The 14,038-nt window shown below is 45.8% G+C and overlaps 1 protein-coding gene across 1 annotated transcript in view; it reads left to right on the forward strand.

The window, feature by feature from the left end:
- Positions 1-12,941, forward strand: part of PELO (pelota mRNA surveillance and ribosome rescue factor) — a 193,922-nt gene extending 180,981 nt beyond the window's left edge. Inside the window, exons 11-13 of the mRNA XM_069244350.1 lie at positions 5,659-5,733; positions 7,426-7,457; positions 12,625-12,941. Coding sequence (XP_069100451.1) covers positions 5,659-5,733; positions 7,426-7,457; positions 12,625-12,713 — 196 coding nt within the window. The 3' untranslated portion in view covers positions 12,714-12,941. The remainder of the gene's footprint in view (positions 1-5,658; positions 5,734-7,425; positions 7,458-12,624) is intronic.
- Positions 12,942-14,038: the final 1,097 nt, after the last annotated feature.

Here is a 14,038-nt window from a genome sequence, read left to right on the forward strand (position 1 = left end):
TTGATACGTGTATCAATTTAGATAGTGCTAGTTTAGTATTTTTCCTCTATCTGTGAGTTTTCTCTTGGTAGCATTGAATGTTGCAAGCTCCTGGGTGAATATTGCCGCTGATGTGGTGCTTTGTCGAGTGTAGCTGTTTTCTTCATGGGACGTTCTTATCAAAGACTTTTGCCAATTGTTCAAGAAGTTAGGAATCGCTAAGGCCATGCAGTTAAAGGTTTCAGGAGTAGGTTTTGAGGTTGTCATTGTAGTTTCTAAGGTTCCAGGTTCAAATTCTTTCCGGAGGGGATTCCAAGGATCCACTCTACCCTGCAGTGTTATTCTGTAATCTGTTAGCGTTAAGATTGAGTTAAGGTTGTGTACCGCTCTACTCCCACCTAACCTATAATTACCTTTAAATCTGATATTTCTGATGATACCTCTGATCGCAGATTATTCACCTTGTAGATATCCCAAAGCACCAGACAGGAACCGGAAATTTTTCAGAGCACTACTTCCGCGCACCAGCAGGTGGTGTTATGCGGTTGTGCTTTGCCTTCATCCTTCCTGGTAACTGACACCAGAGCTACATATAACCACAACTCCATAGCGCTGTCAGTTTCTTTGTTTCTGCGCTTTCTGACACTGATCTGGAGCTCGCTCGCAAACTATACCTCTTCTTTTAACAATTTTTTGCCTAAAAAATATTTTTCACATTGTGTGAGAGTACATGTCCCCACCTAAAACTACAGGGTTTAAACCTTTCAGGGATTGTCACAAACAGATGTCTCTCTCTGCTGTTTAGGCCGTGGCACGATTCGAAATCTTGTAAGAGGTGCGCTAGTCGGACTCCCGGTCAAGAGCAGAGACCCGCTCTCGCTCTCGCTCTGGAGGCTGTTCATGTGAAATATCTTCCTCACATTTGAAATCAGTAGGTAAGTCAAAGTTAAAAAAGAAACAAAAGAAAATAAAGCAGGAGTCCTCCCTGTCCTGCCACCCTCAACCTGAGAAGTTGCAGGGATGTGAAGGTGTCTATCAGTCTTCTACTTAGGAACCAATTCCCCAATTTATCGCGATGTACTTGGAATTCCCGGGTCTGTCGATGACATCACAACAGAGGCTTTTAAACAGGCTATTTTGTGAATTTTCATCACCCTTCCTACACTGATCTCAGGAGGCCTCCAGTCGGATTACCATCGGTGGATCCATCCTTAACACTGTAGGTGCCTCTTGACCCTGGTGCAGGTCTGCCTTGACTCCAGGTCTGACATCTGCCCCAACCTCAACCGCTGGGCCAGAGTCCAGGCTGTTTCCTGCCATATTGAGGCCAGCCCCGACACCGGAGAAATAAACAATTATTTTATCCGACTCCAAGCCAAATCCAGTCTGACCTTATCCCAAGTCATGCACCAGTCCCAGTGCAGTTGCTCCAACCACCTTCCAACTCGGACAGAACACTACCTCTGTCGGGGAGTCACCCACAATTCCTCCAAAACCTGTTTAGATTAGACTTTGATGAAAGCCTGCATAACCTAGGAGATGACAATGGGGATGATGTCCAATATTATGATGACAACAATGTGTACATGGATTTTCGTGTTGTCAGTGGATTGGACACCTCCCCTGACACTGGGATGAGTTACCCCTTTCTCTCAACAGAAGAATCAGCCTCATTTGCTGTGGTCTTCTAACATGCAGCTGAAGTTTTGCCCCACAGCCACCGTCTAATAATGTCAAGACTAATGTGCTGAAAGAAGTTCTGCAGCCTGGGCAGGCATCTACAGAACCGTTTCCATTTCAACAATCCTCTCACGTTATGGACACCTGGGCCAAACCTTGCTCTTGCCTGCTGCCCAGTAAATATGCAAGTGGCTAGACACCATAGACCTGCCCCACTATATCCTGCCTTCCTTACTAAACATCCTAGACCTAAAAGCCTGGTTTTCCAGGCATCTGCGAGAAGGCTAAACCCAAACTAGTTTCCTACAACTCTCCTTGACAGTGAATCTAAATGTATGGAGTCTGTTTTCTTTTGCCAGTCGTGCCCTTCATTTGGTATGTGCCAGCTGCTTCTTAGGAAGATGCTTGCATGCCTGGTGGGATATAGTCAGCAAGATCTTGTCAGCTGTCCGTGACCATTTTTTCACCAATCTAGCACAGATCACATCATTAATAAATACGCTATTTGAGTGCACTTGTCTCTTCAAAGATCAGACAGGCGTGGCACTGTCAATTTTTAAAGAAAGCAGGGCTACAGTGCTCTCTAGAGGCCTTTCTTTGCCTGTGCAACAGTATTCCCAGTAACTATCACCCCTTTTGAGACTTCTGAAAGGGTAATTCTCAAAGACAACACCAATGCCCGCTCCAGCAAGAGACCCTCCGATCCTTTCAAGGCCAGGGTCAGGGATCCAGACAGCAACATTCAGGTCATCATGAGCATGGTACGGTCCATACCCCCAAACATTTCACTTCAGTTTCCAAGCTGCTTTAGTTTACCCAGGCACCACATGGGTACCCTGTTGGAGTTGAACTTGTTACCTACTAAGGAGGCAGAGCATTTCAGCCAACAAATGGGTTCTCCAAATAGTGCAACAGGGTTATGCCCTGCCGCCCCTGTCTGACCCCCTGCATACTCCCCACCCCCACACCAGAGCAGTTATCGGAAGACCATTTTTCCATTCTGCACAGGAAATCCAGGCCGGTTTGGCCAAAGGAACTATAGAGAGGGTCCTGGCATCGAAGTAAGGACTGGATGTTGCTCCCAGTATCTCCTGGTGCTAAAGAAGGACTGAGGCCTTCAACCTATTTTTAGATCTACACCGTCTCAACTTCTGCTTGAAGAAGGACAAATTCAAGGCCCACTGGCCCAGGTTCTATCCTCCCAAGATCCATGGATGGTAGTGCTGTGCCTGCTGTACATTTAGTTTCATGTTACCATCTTGCAGTCCCACATGCTTTGCCTGTGGTTGTAGGTCAACCAGGAGCATTTACAGTTTTCCTTGCTCCCCTTTGGCTTCACCAGTGCACCTGAGGTGTTCCTAAAAGTGATGGCGGTAGTCAGAGCATATCTTCAGAGGTTGGGTATACAAGCCTTCCCCTTCCTCGACGATTGGCTGCTGAAGGCGGGCTCACACCAGTCAGTTGCAGACCACCTTCAGATGAAGACAAACCTCCTCTTTGGTTTCCTCAATCAACATGCGAATGTCACAATTAACTCCTTCCTTGAGGCTCCTGCTCACCAGAGCTATTCTAGGTACAGTGCAATTTTGAGCCTTCCCTACAGTTCATCAGGTCCAGGACATTCAGGCTATGATCCGAAGGATTCAGCCATAGACCCAGTCCTGGGTCTCAATATGAGTGGCCCTGAGATTTCATGGCCTCCTGGCCCTCTTCACCCTGCTTGTTGACCACTCCAGATGGCACATGTGGACTCTGTAGTGAGATCTCAAGTTTCAGAGGGATCAGACCCAAGAGGAATCGGCACCAAGGGAACCTGTCCGATTCAATCCAGGTGTCGGAGGACCAAAAGATCTGCTGTAGTGGCTGCTTGACCGAAATTGGGCCTGTGGCAGACCCCTCTACCTACCCTGCGCAGAGCTGACTATGGTGACAGATGAGTCACTGCTGGGTTGGAGAGGTCATCTGGTAGACCTGGTGATGAACCTTTTGGAGTTGAAGGCCACTTGCTTGACGTTGAGGACCTTCCTACCATTCATCGGACAGAGGGAGGTTCAGGTCTTCCCCGACAACACCATCACCATGTGGTTCTGCAACATACAGGACGGAGTGAGGTCTCAAGTCCTGTGCCAAATGGCTCTGCGGCTCTGGAACTAGCTGTGCCATCGGGGCTTCTCCCTGGTTGTGACCCACCTCGAGGGATCTTTAAACAGCAGGGCAGACAAACTCAGGTGGCGATACTTAGGGGATCATGAATGGCACTTACACCCTGAGGTGCTACAGGGTGACTTGCAGCAGTGTTGAGAACCCTGGCTCGTTCTTGCTGAATACACAATGTCCACACTTTTGCGCTAGAGTTTACAAGAGCGCTCTATCTTGTAGACCCATTCTGCATAGTGCGGAGCTTGGGACTTCAGCATGCCTTACCACCTCTGCCACCCTGCCTTGAGTTATGAAAAGTTCAGAACCCAGTCATCCTAGTGACTCTAGATTGGACCAGGAGAATGTTGTATTCGGGACTTCTAGGCAAGAGCATCTTTCCACCAATCCATGCTACCGCTTCAAGAGGCTGTTCTGTCACAGCATCGGGGCAGTGTCTTGCATCTAGGCTTGCTCAACCTGCACCACCATGCAGTGAGATTGAGCGGCTTCAGTTGACTGTATTTGACTTGCCCTCTGAGGTTCTAGATATCATTCTGGAAGCAAGGCGTCCAGCCACAAAATCTGTTTACGCCGGGCAGTGGGATGGGTTTGTTGCCTGGTGTGGCTTTCACCATACATACCTGTTGCAAGCAAAGATCTCGGATGTTTTGCTTTTTGTGATGTCTTTAGCCCAACAGCAACTTGTCTTGGGCCATGTTGTACTCCCTTTTGACCTATTTCTGCTTACATGATCAGCAATCCTTGCTTAAGTCATCTGATGTGATGCGTTTTCTGAAAAGTTTGATTCATATTGTTCCTCCCAAGTACTTTGTAATGCCGTAATGGAACCTTAATTTGGGTCTCACGTTTCAGATGTGCAGCCTATTCAAGCCAATGCACAGCTGACCTTCCTTCTTCTATCACTCAAGACAGTCTTTCTCATTGTGATAACTTTAGCTTGTCACCTGTGTGAACTACAATCTGCCATTCAGCTACCATCCAACTTCTTTTTTCCAGATAAACTGTTGTTGCGGACCAGGGTGGCGTTTCTGCCAAAGGTTGGGATGACCTTTCATGTCAGACAATCTATTATTCTTCTGTCATTCTTTCCTCCTCCTCAACACCCACACCTGAAATGAGGAGGAGAGACGCTATCGTTTAGATTCCTGAAAGCCTTGAGCTTTTACATCAATCCTACCAAGAGACATCGGGTGGAAGGTCAGCTGTTTATGGGTTTGTCTGGGGAAAAGAAAGCTGAGGCACTGCAGAAAATAACTTTATTAAGTTGGATAACTTGCCTCAATAACGTTTGGACCATGTGTCTACAGCTGAGGTCTTGTTTTTCATTAAGGGCTATATTTTTGGGTGGGATTCATTCTGGTTAGCAGTATCATTTGGAAGAACAAGTTAATTACCTTTGGTAACACACTTTATGGTGGATACTCTGTCTAACCACAGATCTTTCTGTTGAATGTTTCCGTTTTCTGTGTCATCTTTCTACCACCATGCTTTACCATAGGGCCATCCATTGACACCTACTGCCCACCCCTTGCCTTTTATCCTGCCATCATTGTTGTTTCAGCTGTACCCTGTGTTCTTTTGCTTGTCCCTGGTGTTCTCCTGACCTTACCCAGTGTTCTACCACTGGTCTACAGTAGCTCATTGCCCAAACTTACCTTATAAACTTGGCCCACCTTAATTCACACAAGCCTCTGTTCTTGATATTGATTTGTTATGAAGTCAACTTGTTCCCAAAGGAGGCCGGATGCCCAGCAGTGGCAAGACTTTAACATAAGTGTTAGACACCCACCTTTGTGTTGTAAGGAACTGACCATGTGCTCACCACTTTTCTTTTCCCAGACACCAGGACGTCGCAAACAGAGCTCGGTATGTCCGCCTGGTTGACAGTGTGCGGGAAAATGCTGGTACAGTACGGTAAGACAAGCATGTAGACTGTAGAATACAGGGGGCAGTGGGGGTACAGGGATGTGGAGGGAGGAGGATTGGTGTACTTTTAGGGGCGGGAGTAAAGGGACAATATAAATGAGTGGTTGTATCTGTAGTTCAAAGGGTTTTGTGGTGTGGTTGAGTGGGCCAATTAGGGGTGAGTATGGGAGAAGAGAGGGAGCATGGATTAGATGGGGAGACAGGCTGAGAAAGGGGTGGTCTAATGTAAGAGGCTAACTGCCTAGTAAGGTGGTCAAACAGAAAAGTGACGGGGAAGAGGGGAAACAGTAAGAGACAGAAGGTAGCTTTTAGGAGAATGGCTGTGGAATTGATGGTGACGATAAAAATGTAATTGGTCGTGAGAGGGTGGATACTGAAGTAGAAAAGATGGAGGTAATTTGGTCTGGAGAGTAGACAATGAACCAGAGAGAGAGAGTGTGTGCCAGGAGAAAGGAGCTGGGGGATGGACTGGGGATAATTGGTGCCTTAAAGAGGAGTGTTGATGAGGAAGAGGAGAACTCTTTGTGAGAGAGGCGGTGATCGGGGAATATAAGAAAACGGCTGGATAGATCATGGGGAGACAGTGATAGTTGAGCCAGGGTGGAAAGTCCCGAGGACTTGTCTAGGGGAACTGGAAATACTAATTTATGATCCTGGAAAGGATTATACAAGGGAGGAGGAACTAAAGGCAAGAGGACGGGGAACGAAGGAAAGAGAAAGTAGGAGGGATTGGGAGAGATGGGGGCTAAAGAGAGAAGGAAGCTTGGTGAAGATTTAAACTAAGGAGATGTGAACTAAGATATAGGGGTAGGTGAGAGGAAGGTGTAGGTGACAGACTCCGCAAACATGAACTTGAGAAATGAAGTGCTAGAGGACTTCTGGGGCGAGAGAGAAACGAGGAGGGACCATGAGTGGTTGGGACAAAAGGGCTAGTGGGATAGGTATTGATGAGTAGCTTGGGGCTGATATACGTGGAGGGTACTGGTGGAGAGTTTAGAAGGGGGCATGAGGAGGGGCCTGGAAAGATGATTATTTGAGATGATGAGAGGAAAGTGACGCAGAGTGTAGTGTAGTGTGGTGAATTCAGACTGGGACAGAGAGGAGTTCAGGGAGATGAGGGGAACTAATAGATAATGGGGGGTTCAAAGGAAAGAAAGAGGCTGTTGGGTAGAGAGAAAGGGCCTTGGGAAGAGAGATTCTGGTGTAGATGTGGAGTGATTGTGAAAGACTACACTGCTGCCAGTTTCTGTGTATCCACTTCTCCAAGCTGACAACTGGCCAGGGCTTAACGAGAAGTCTCTCTGGACTGGAGCGTCGTCGTCCTTCAGTATCTGGAATTGATGTCCCCTCTGAGAGTTGGGGTGATTCTCTTGTTCGCTTTCTCTCCTGAGCACAAATACTGGTCTCCTCTGATACCTGGAGCGGTTATCTCCCTGCATGGACGGGATGGCTGTCTCTTTGAATGACTGGAATGGTCTGGTTTAGGTGGATGGGTCTGACTGTGGAAGAGGCCTCCTTCTGGTACAGACTCTCCTTCTGTTGGATGTGGTATGTTTGCGGTTTCTAGCAGTTGTTTCTCCCCCCCACAGGCAATAATGTGAGTCTCATCGAAGACTCCTCCTCATCCCTACCCATACGTATTTTTAATTAGAAGACTTCATCTTTTTTTTCTCTTCACAGAATATTCTCCAGTCTGCACGTGTCTGGTGAACGTAAGTATAGTTGGATCTCTTTTCACCTCAGACCTTCTACGTCCTTTATGCCTGCACCTTCCCCTATTCTGGACACATCCTTCCCTATGACCTAAGACCACCACCCGCCTCCTTATGTCAGCCCTCCCTTGATGGTGCCAGATCTTCTCTCCGAAACTCACAGTTCACCTATCTGTCCGTTTTTTTCTCTCGCCCCAGTAGATCCCTCCATTCATCACCTGCTTAACTCCTTGTGACCTACGTAGCCCCATGAACTCTGTAATTACCATTTAAAATATTGATATGAAGTGAAACCAACCCTGGGTGTGTTTAGATCTGTAAGTCCATTTGAAAAGCAATTTTTTGTTTTGCTGATAATGTTGGCAGTAATTGACATATGTGCTGAAAACGTAATCAGAAAAAGTTATTAACTTTATTTGGCTCTTGAAAAGGGTTGGGTGTGTTGGAGTGTGAGAAATATTTTCACTGTCCCACTCCCTTCTTTCACTTACGTTTTTTTGTGCTTGCTCTCTCTTTCAAGCGTTGTTACCTCCTTTACAGAGTTCCCCCTCTCCTTCCAGTTCTCCCTGTTTTTCATCCCTTTAGATTTTCTTAAGTGAAAATTCAAACTACCCAACATATTTGTATAGTGACGTTTAAATAAGTGAGAAAACGGAAAAATGTGTGACAACCTGAAAAATGTTAAAAACCATCATTTGCTGGAAATATGTTGTTTTCCAAGTTTGGATAACATTCACATAAATGTTAGCTGAAGGTGACTCTGTAACCGAACTATAGTCTGTTTTAAATGAATTAGGACTTTCAGCAATGAAAATGCCTATACATAATCTGAATATGTGGCAGCTGCAAAGTTGAAGTATCAGCATACTTTCCATAATGGGTAAATTGGTGTAACTTTTAGCTGGAATGTTATTGAATGTTAAAGGGATTTTAAACAGACGTTTTTTTAAGTCGTATTACATAAATGCAAGTATTTTTCATCCAAGAGAGTAAATACAATCATGAAGCCTGAAGGTTGTTATTAAATCTTCAGATAGCCAAGCGTGTTATTTTAAATTTCTGGTCCATTTAAATATCTTAACTCGGATAGTTTTGTAGAATTAATTTAATGGAGATTGTGCATTATTGTTTTTTTGGCTGTTTCTTGAAAAGTGACGGGGTGGTCCAATAGCTGAGATTATTCTAATTCTATAGACAAGACTGCAGAGCACCGAGACATCATTACATAGTCGAAACACATTTCTATTTGAATTCTTTCCCTCATTTGTACTCCTTGAAAGGGTGAGTTTATGTGGGCGAATACTTTGTATTGTATTGTAATAGTACTTATATAGCGCTTACTACCCCTGACTAGGCGTCGAAGCGCCTTTCGGCTTTAAGCCTTTTTAATAAATATACAAATCTACAGACGCCTGTTGTGGAGGCTGTAAATCTCACTCATGGAAATGAGTAGAGGGTGTCAGGGTAGTGTCTCACTCTTGTGGACATCTGTTTTTGTGAGCATGTGTCTTCTTACAAATACTGAATTATGGCCATACCTTTCTGTACACATCTTCTCATCTTACACTTTCCCCTCTCTGCATTACAATTATCTTGTTCACCTCTATGCACTCCGCTTCTTTGCCATTTCAATATGCCTCATTTTTCGCTGCCACCTCTCAGTTTGCTCCACTTCTTTTCCCCATCTCTTTCTTACTTGTGCCTTACCACTCTACATCTCTCCTCCTCACTTCTCTGTGCCTCTTCTCTTAGCCTCTCCTTCTCAGTTCTCTGTGCGTCGTCTTCCCTCCCCTCTTCTGGGAGATGGTGTACCTCTCTGTGTAACCCTCCTCTATGCTGCTTTTGCTCTCCTTATTGGTTTACTTCTCTGGCTTTTGTTTGCACCTGTTTTTTGTGCCTCATGCTTTTTGCTCAGCAGTGGCTGTAGTCTTAGTACTGGCAATATTTTTTGCTTCTCTTTTCTGGTTCTCCACGTCACTTTTTCTTTCCTTTAACTCATTGAGCACGTTTTCTCTTCTCAGTTTTTCTTGTCTTCCTCGCATTTCTTTTTTACTGTCATCTCTTCTTCGTCTTTCTTCAGTACCTCTTCCTCGCATCTTGTCATGCTCCTTCATTCCTCACCTCTTTCTACTTCATCTATCCTTTTTATCTCTTTCTAGCCTCTCTTGTCCTTGTCAATCCCTTCCTTACCTGCCTCTTCCATAGTTGACTCTTCTCTGCGCTATTCCACTGCTACACTTTTCTCTTTTACTGTGTTTGGTAACTACTTTCTCCACACCTCTCGGTTCACCGCCACTGTCTGTTCCGTGCATCCACCAGGATTCCTCAAAGTCAAATTAAAATGCAAAGCACTATGTGAACCTCAAACACAACTTATAGTAACAACAAAACTCTCATTAAATAAACGCAATAATGGAATAAACCCTTAGTGTAATACTTTGAAGCTTAAAAGTTGAAATTGTAAATAAGTTTGTCTTTGGAAAAGGGACCAGCATTAATCTCAACCATCCTGCAGCTGTAGCCAGACCAATAAAAGGTGAGGGTGTCTGGACCCTCAAGGTTTAGCACCTGTGGTCCTTGACCAACCACATCCATCTGCGTCTCTTGCTGGAAGGCCTATTCCATTTGCCCTTAACCTCTGGGCCATTATATTTCACACACAAGAGGCTAAGGGCCATATGTACGAACACATTTTCCCATAGACACAGAATGGGCAAAACTGCTTGCTACATCTGGCCCTAAGTGCTTTGATTTTCCAAAGTTTTAACAGGATATAGTGTCCTGTTCAAAATCCAAGTTTATCCCAAAACCTTTTCAGAAGGAAGCCTTTTCTTTGCGGATTTGCTTAGACTGGTCCACCCAAGTAACTTAGGAGGTTTAGGCCAGCAAGAATAGTGGAACCACATGGTTACAAACTGCAGCTAGTGGGTAGCGTCTAGAGATTCAATATTGTCTCTAAACAAAATGTTTCCTTCCCAGTGTACTGACAGAAGGGGAGTGGGTGGGCGGGGGACAACCAGATCAGATCTGCTTGCGTATAGTGAGAGGAAGCAGCAGACAGGCCTCTAGTCAGGAAACACGAAAACAGAAGAGCAACCTTACCTGTCCCATCGCAGTCTAAGTAGAACAAACGTAAGTACCCTGTGAAACATCTGCTCGGGGTTCATGAAAAAAAACGTTTTGTGGCTCGAACTGACTAGAAAGTTATGCTGGAACAGACTGTAATAGCTCGCAAGAGGGCTCTATTGGTTGGACAGAGTAATGTGCAGGAAAGATGGAGGTGAACCTAAAAAGCAAGAGTAGCAAATTGGAGAGTGCAGCGTTTTCCACATCCACTGCAAACCTACCCATCCCCATGCCAAGCCGGACTTAAAGTTCGTGAACACAAAATACTTATCCGCATAGAACAAATACTGCCAGATTCTATTTGGGCTTCTCCACAGGGAAGCCGCTGTGTGCTCCTGGGTTAAAAAATGTACTCGTATATTGTAAAAACTCTGGGATCATAAGCTTTGGAAAAGCCCGTAGGAAAGCCTGTATTGGATATTAGCAAAATATGAGTGACACTTTAATAGAGCAGTGGGTGAAAAGGGCTGACCGCAACCTGGTAAATGGAAGTGTACATGTGTTTTTCTTGGAGGGGAGGCTTGCGAAACTACTCTTCAGTTTGTCAAAAAAATAAGCAGGGTAACACTGGAGTCTGTAACATCACCTAGTTTCTAAAAAGACTATGCAGGGTTTCTGACATGCTGTACTACGACCGTTCTCTTTGCTGTTGCTACCCTCTTGGCGGACAAGGTCTGTAACTCGGTGTCCAAGAAAAGCCAATAGAAAATTAGACTGGCTCATTTTCTTTCTCATTAAAGTATGTTGGGATTCCTCTGGCCAGAAACAATGCAGATATCAAAATATCTGTGGACAGAGCAGGGACCGAAGATGAATTTTCACAACTAAACACTCCTTCCTCTGTCTCTCTCTTCCCTTCCCTCTTCTCACTCCTCACCACCTCACACACCCTTTGTATGTGGGAACTGCAGGTCCTGACTCGCCAGGAAAAACATCCCCGAAAGAAACAAATGGTGTCGAGTTCTCAGTTTGTGAAAAGCAACTTCCTAGCTGTTCAACTCGCCGTCTTTCTCCCAGTGCCGTTCCTGTCTCACCTTCCCTGTGCCACCTCCCCTGTGCCTCAATCGCCTCCCCCAAGGTGCCTTCCCCTCCCCCCATTATTCACCTTTCCCCGGGTGACTGACTCGCCTTCCCCGGAGTGACTCACCTGCCTACCCCAGAGTGACTCACTCGCCTCCCCCTGAGTGACTCACCTGCCTCAAAGAGTGACTCACTCGCCTCCCCTCCACATCACCCCTTCCCCCTCGACTCACTCGCCTCCCCGTGATATAATCGCACCAGGGTGACTCACTCACCTACCTCTCCACCGGTGACTCACTCGCCCCCCTACTCCTGGTGCCTCACTCACCTCACCCCCCCTCCCCAGTTCCTCAATTGTCTTGCCCTCTGGTGCCTCACTCAACTTCGTCTCTAGTGCCTCACTCGACTCTCCCTCAGTGCCTCACTTGTCTCATTATCAGATGCCTTACCTCCCTTACCTTCACCTGTCAGCTCACCTCATCCTACACCTATCTCTGCTGTGCTCTTCACACCTTCACCCATTGCACCTCACTTCATGCAAACACCGCGTTCACCTCCCCTGTAGCTTACTTTACTTTTCCACATGCCTCAGGCCCCCTACCCTTACACCTTGGTCCTTACTGCACTCTCAGCCACCCATGCGGACATTTCTTTCATACATTTACCACTGGTGTACCTCTGTCTTTGTATGACAAGATCAATAGACTGTGCCTCTTCAGAACCACATGATAGGACTAACTGTGATAGCTCTAGGGGGTCATTGTTATGGCAGCTCGAGTGCTCCTCATTGGAACCTTGGAACCTCCGCCTGTGCTTTAATGGCTACTAATGCGCACACATGTGCTGCTTCCTCCATCACTCACCCTTAGCCCAGGAGAATGATCATCTATGTGTGGCTATAAGTAGCACATACAAAGAGCAGATGCAAGTAGACATTCACAGGCTTCTCTATAATAGGGCAAGTGGGGGTGGTTTAGGATACTGATGATAATGATGTTTTTTTTTCTCCTACCTCCTGTAGAGTTGAGTCAGTTGACTGGTGTGGCGGCCATCTTGCGTTTCCCTGTGGCGGATCTCTCCGAAGAAGAATCCAGCTCAGATGATGACTGAGAACCTGTGAGCTTGGCTTTGGCAGACTGAGGGCCAGATGTAAGGCTGGTTTTTACCGACTGCCGAACAGGTGGAGGGCTGCTTTATCATGAACTGAGGAGCTGGCAGAGGGCTAGCTGCTGTTGTTGGATGATACAGAAGACTTCTTTCCCTCCGGACTCATGATAAATATTTTCACTCAGGGAGTGGAGCTAAATAAGAAAAAAATAAAATTTAATTATGAGTGTTGTCGTGATTTCAGTGCATGGTATTTCTGAAGTTATGTGAGTTGCCAGAGACACAGGGTGGTTTCTTCCTCCACAAGGTGGTTAGTCCTCTGACTGTTGCGTAGCAGTGTTTACGTTTACCATGTAAGGTGAGGTGGCTACAAAGAACTGCATCCATTACTTTGTGTTGTGAAGACGGTTGGTGTGGTTGTAGTGGTGTTGCTTGTCACTCCCCCCCCCCCCCCCCCCCACATTCTGACTCGTGTTGAGTAGCTTAGTGATATACATCCATTTCAAGGTGCTAGTATTGCAGAACAAGAACTCTGGGGTGGTTTGAGTGGACCAGTAGAACAAAACCTTGTGTTGTGCATTGGTCTTGTCCACTACTTTTCATCTGCTTACCTAGATTTCATAGGTCAGGTCGACCTACTGCTACCAGTCAGCAGTTTGATGAATCAACAGTTCTAGGCTTATTTACATGGCGACTACGAAGGCACAAGCACCACAAAATCTTTGTACACTGACAGTGGTTAGCAGGGTCTAGTGAGAAGAGAAACTTGATAACTTGGAAGCTTACATGGGACAGCGTTCGTCGACTGGCTGTTATGATCACAGATGCTGTGGCTTAGACTAGGGAGCCCTTGTTGCTCCAGAGTTTCTAGACCTAGTGTGGGGCGTCGGGCCTTTCCTCAATGTCATAAGACGTTTTGCTTGTAGGGAAGAACATTGTTAATTTAATACTGTTGTTTCTCCTCCGTGTTCCAGGATACTCTTGTTTGCAAGGAACCACCAAGACTCCACATGTCAGAGCTTTGGTCGAGCAGTTAGGCCTCAAAGTAGATGATGGTTATTAATGAATGAATGAACGAAGCTGAATTTATAAAAGCGCATGAATACCTGAGGGTGTCTTGGCACTAATGATCTGGAAGTATTGGAAGAGCCTCTTCGAATGATGTCAAGCTGCTTGAAGCAATATGTAAACAATGGGAACAAGTGTGTGTGTGTGTGTGTGTGTTGCTACACCCAAGATGGTGAAAAAAACCTACTAAAGGGAATATGTAAACAGCCAGGATTTTAAAGGTTTACGAAACGTCAGAAGACTTGATTAATTTACTAAGA

This window comes from Pleurodeles waltl, chromosome 7, assembly GCF_031143425.1.
Source record: "Pleurodeles waltl isolate 20211129_DDA chromosome 7, aPleWal1.hap1.20221129, whole genome shotgun sequence".
NCBI classification, from domain to species: Eukaryota; Metazoa; Chordata; class Amphibia; order Caudata; family Salamandridae; genus Pleurodeles; species Pleurodeles waltl.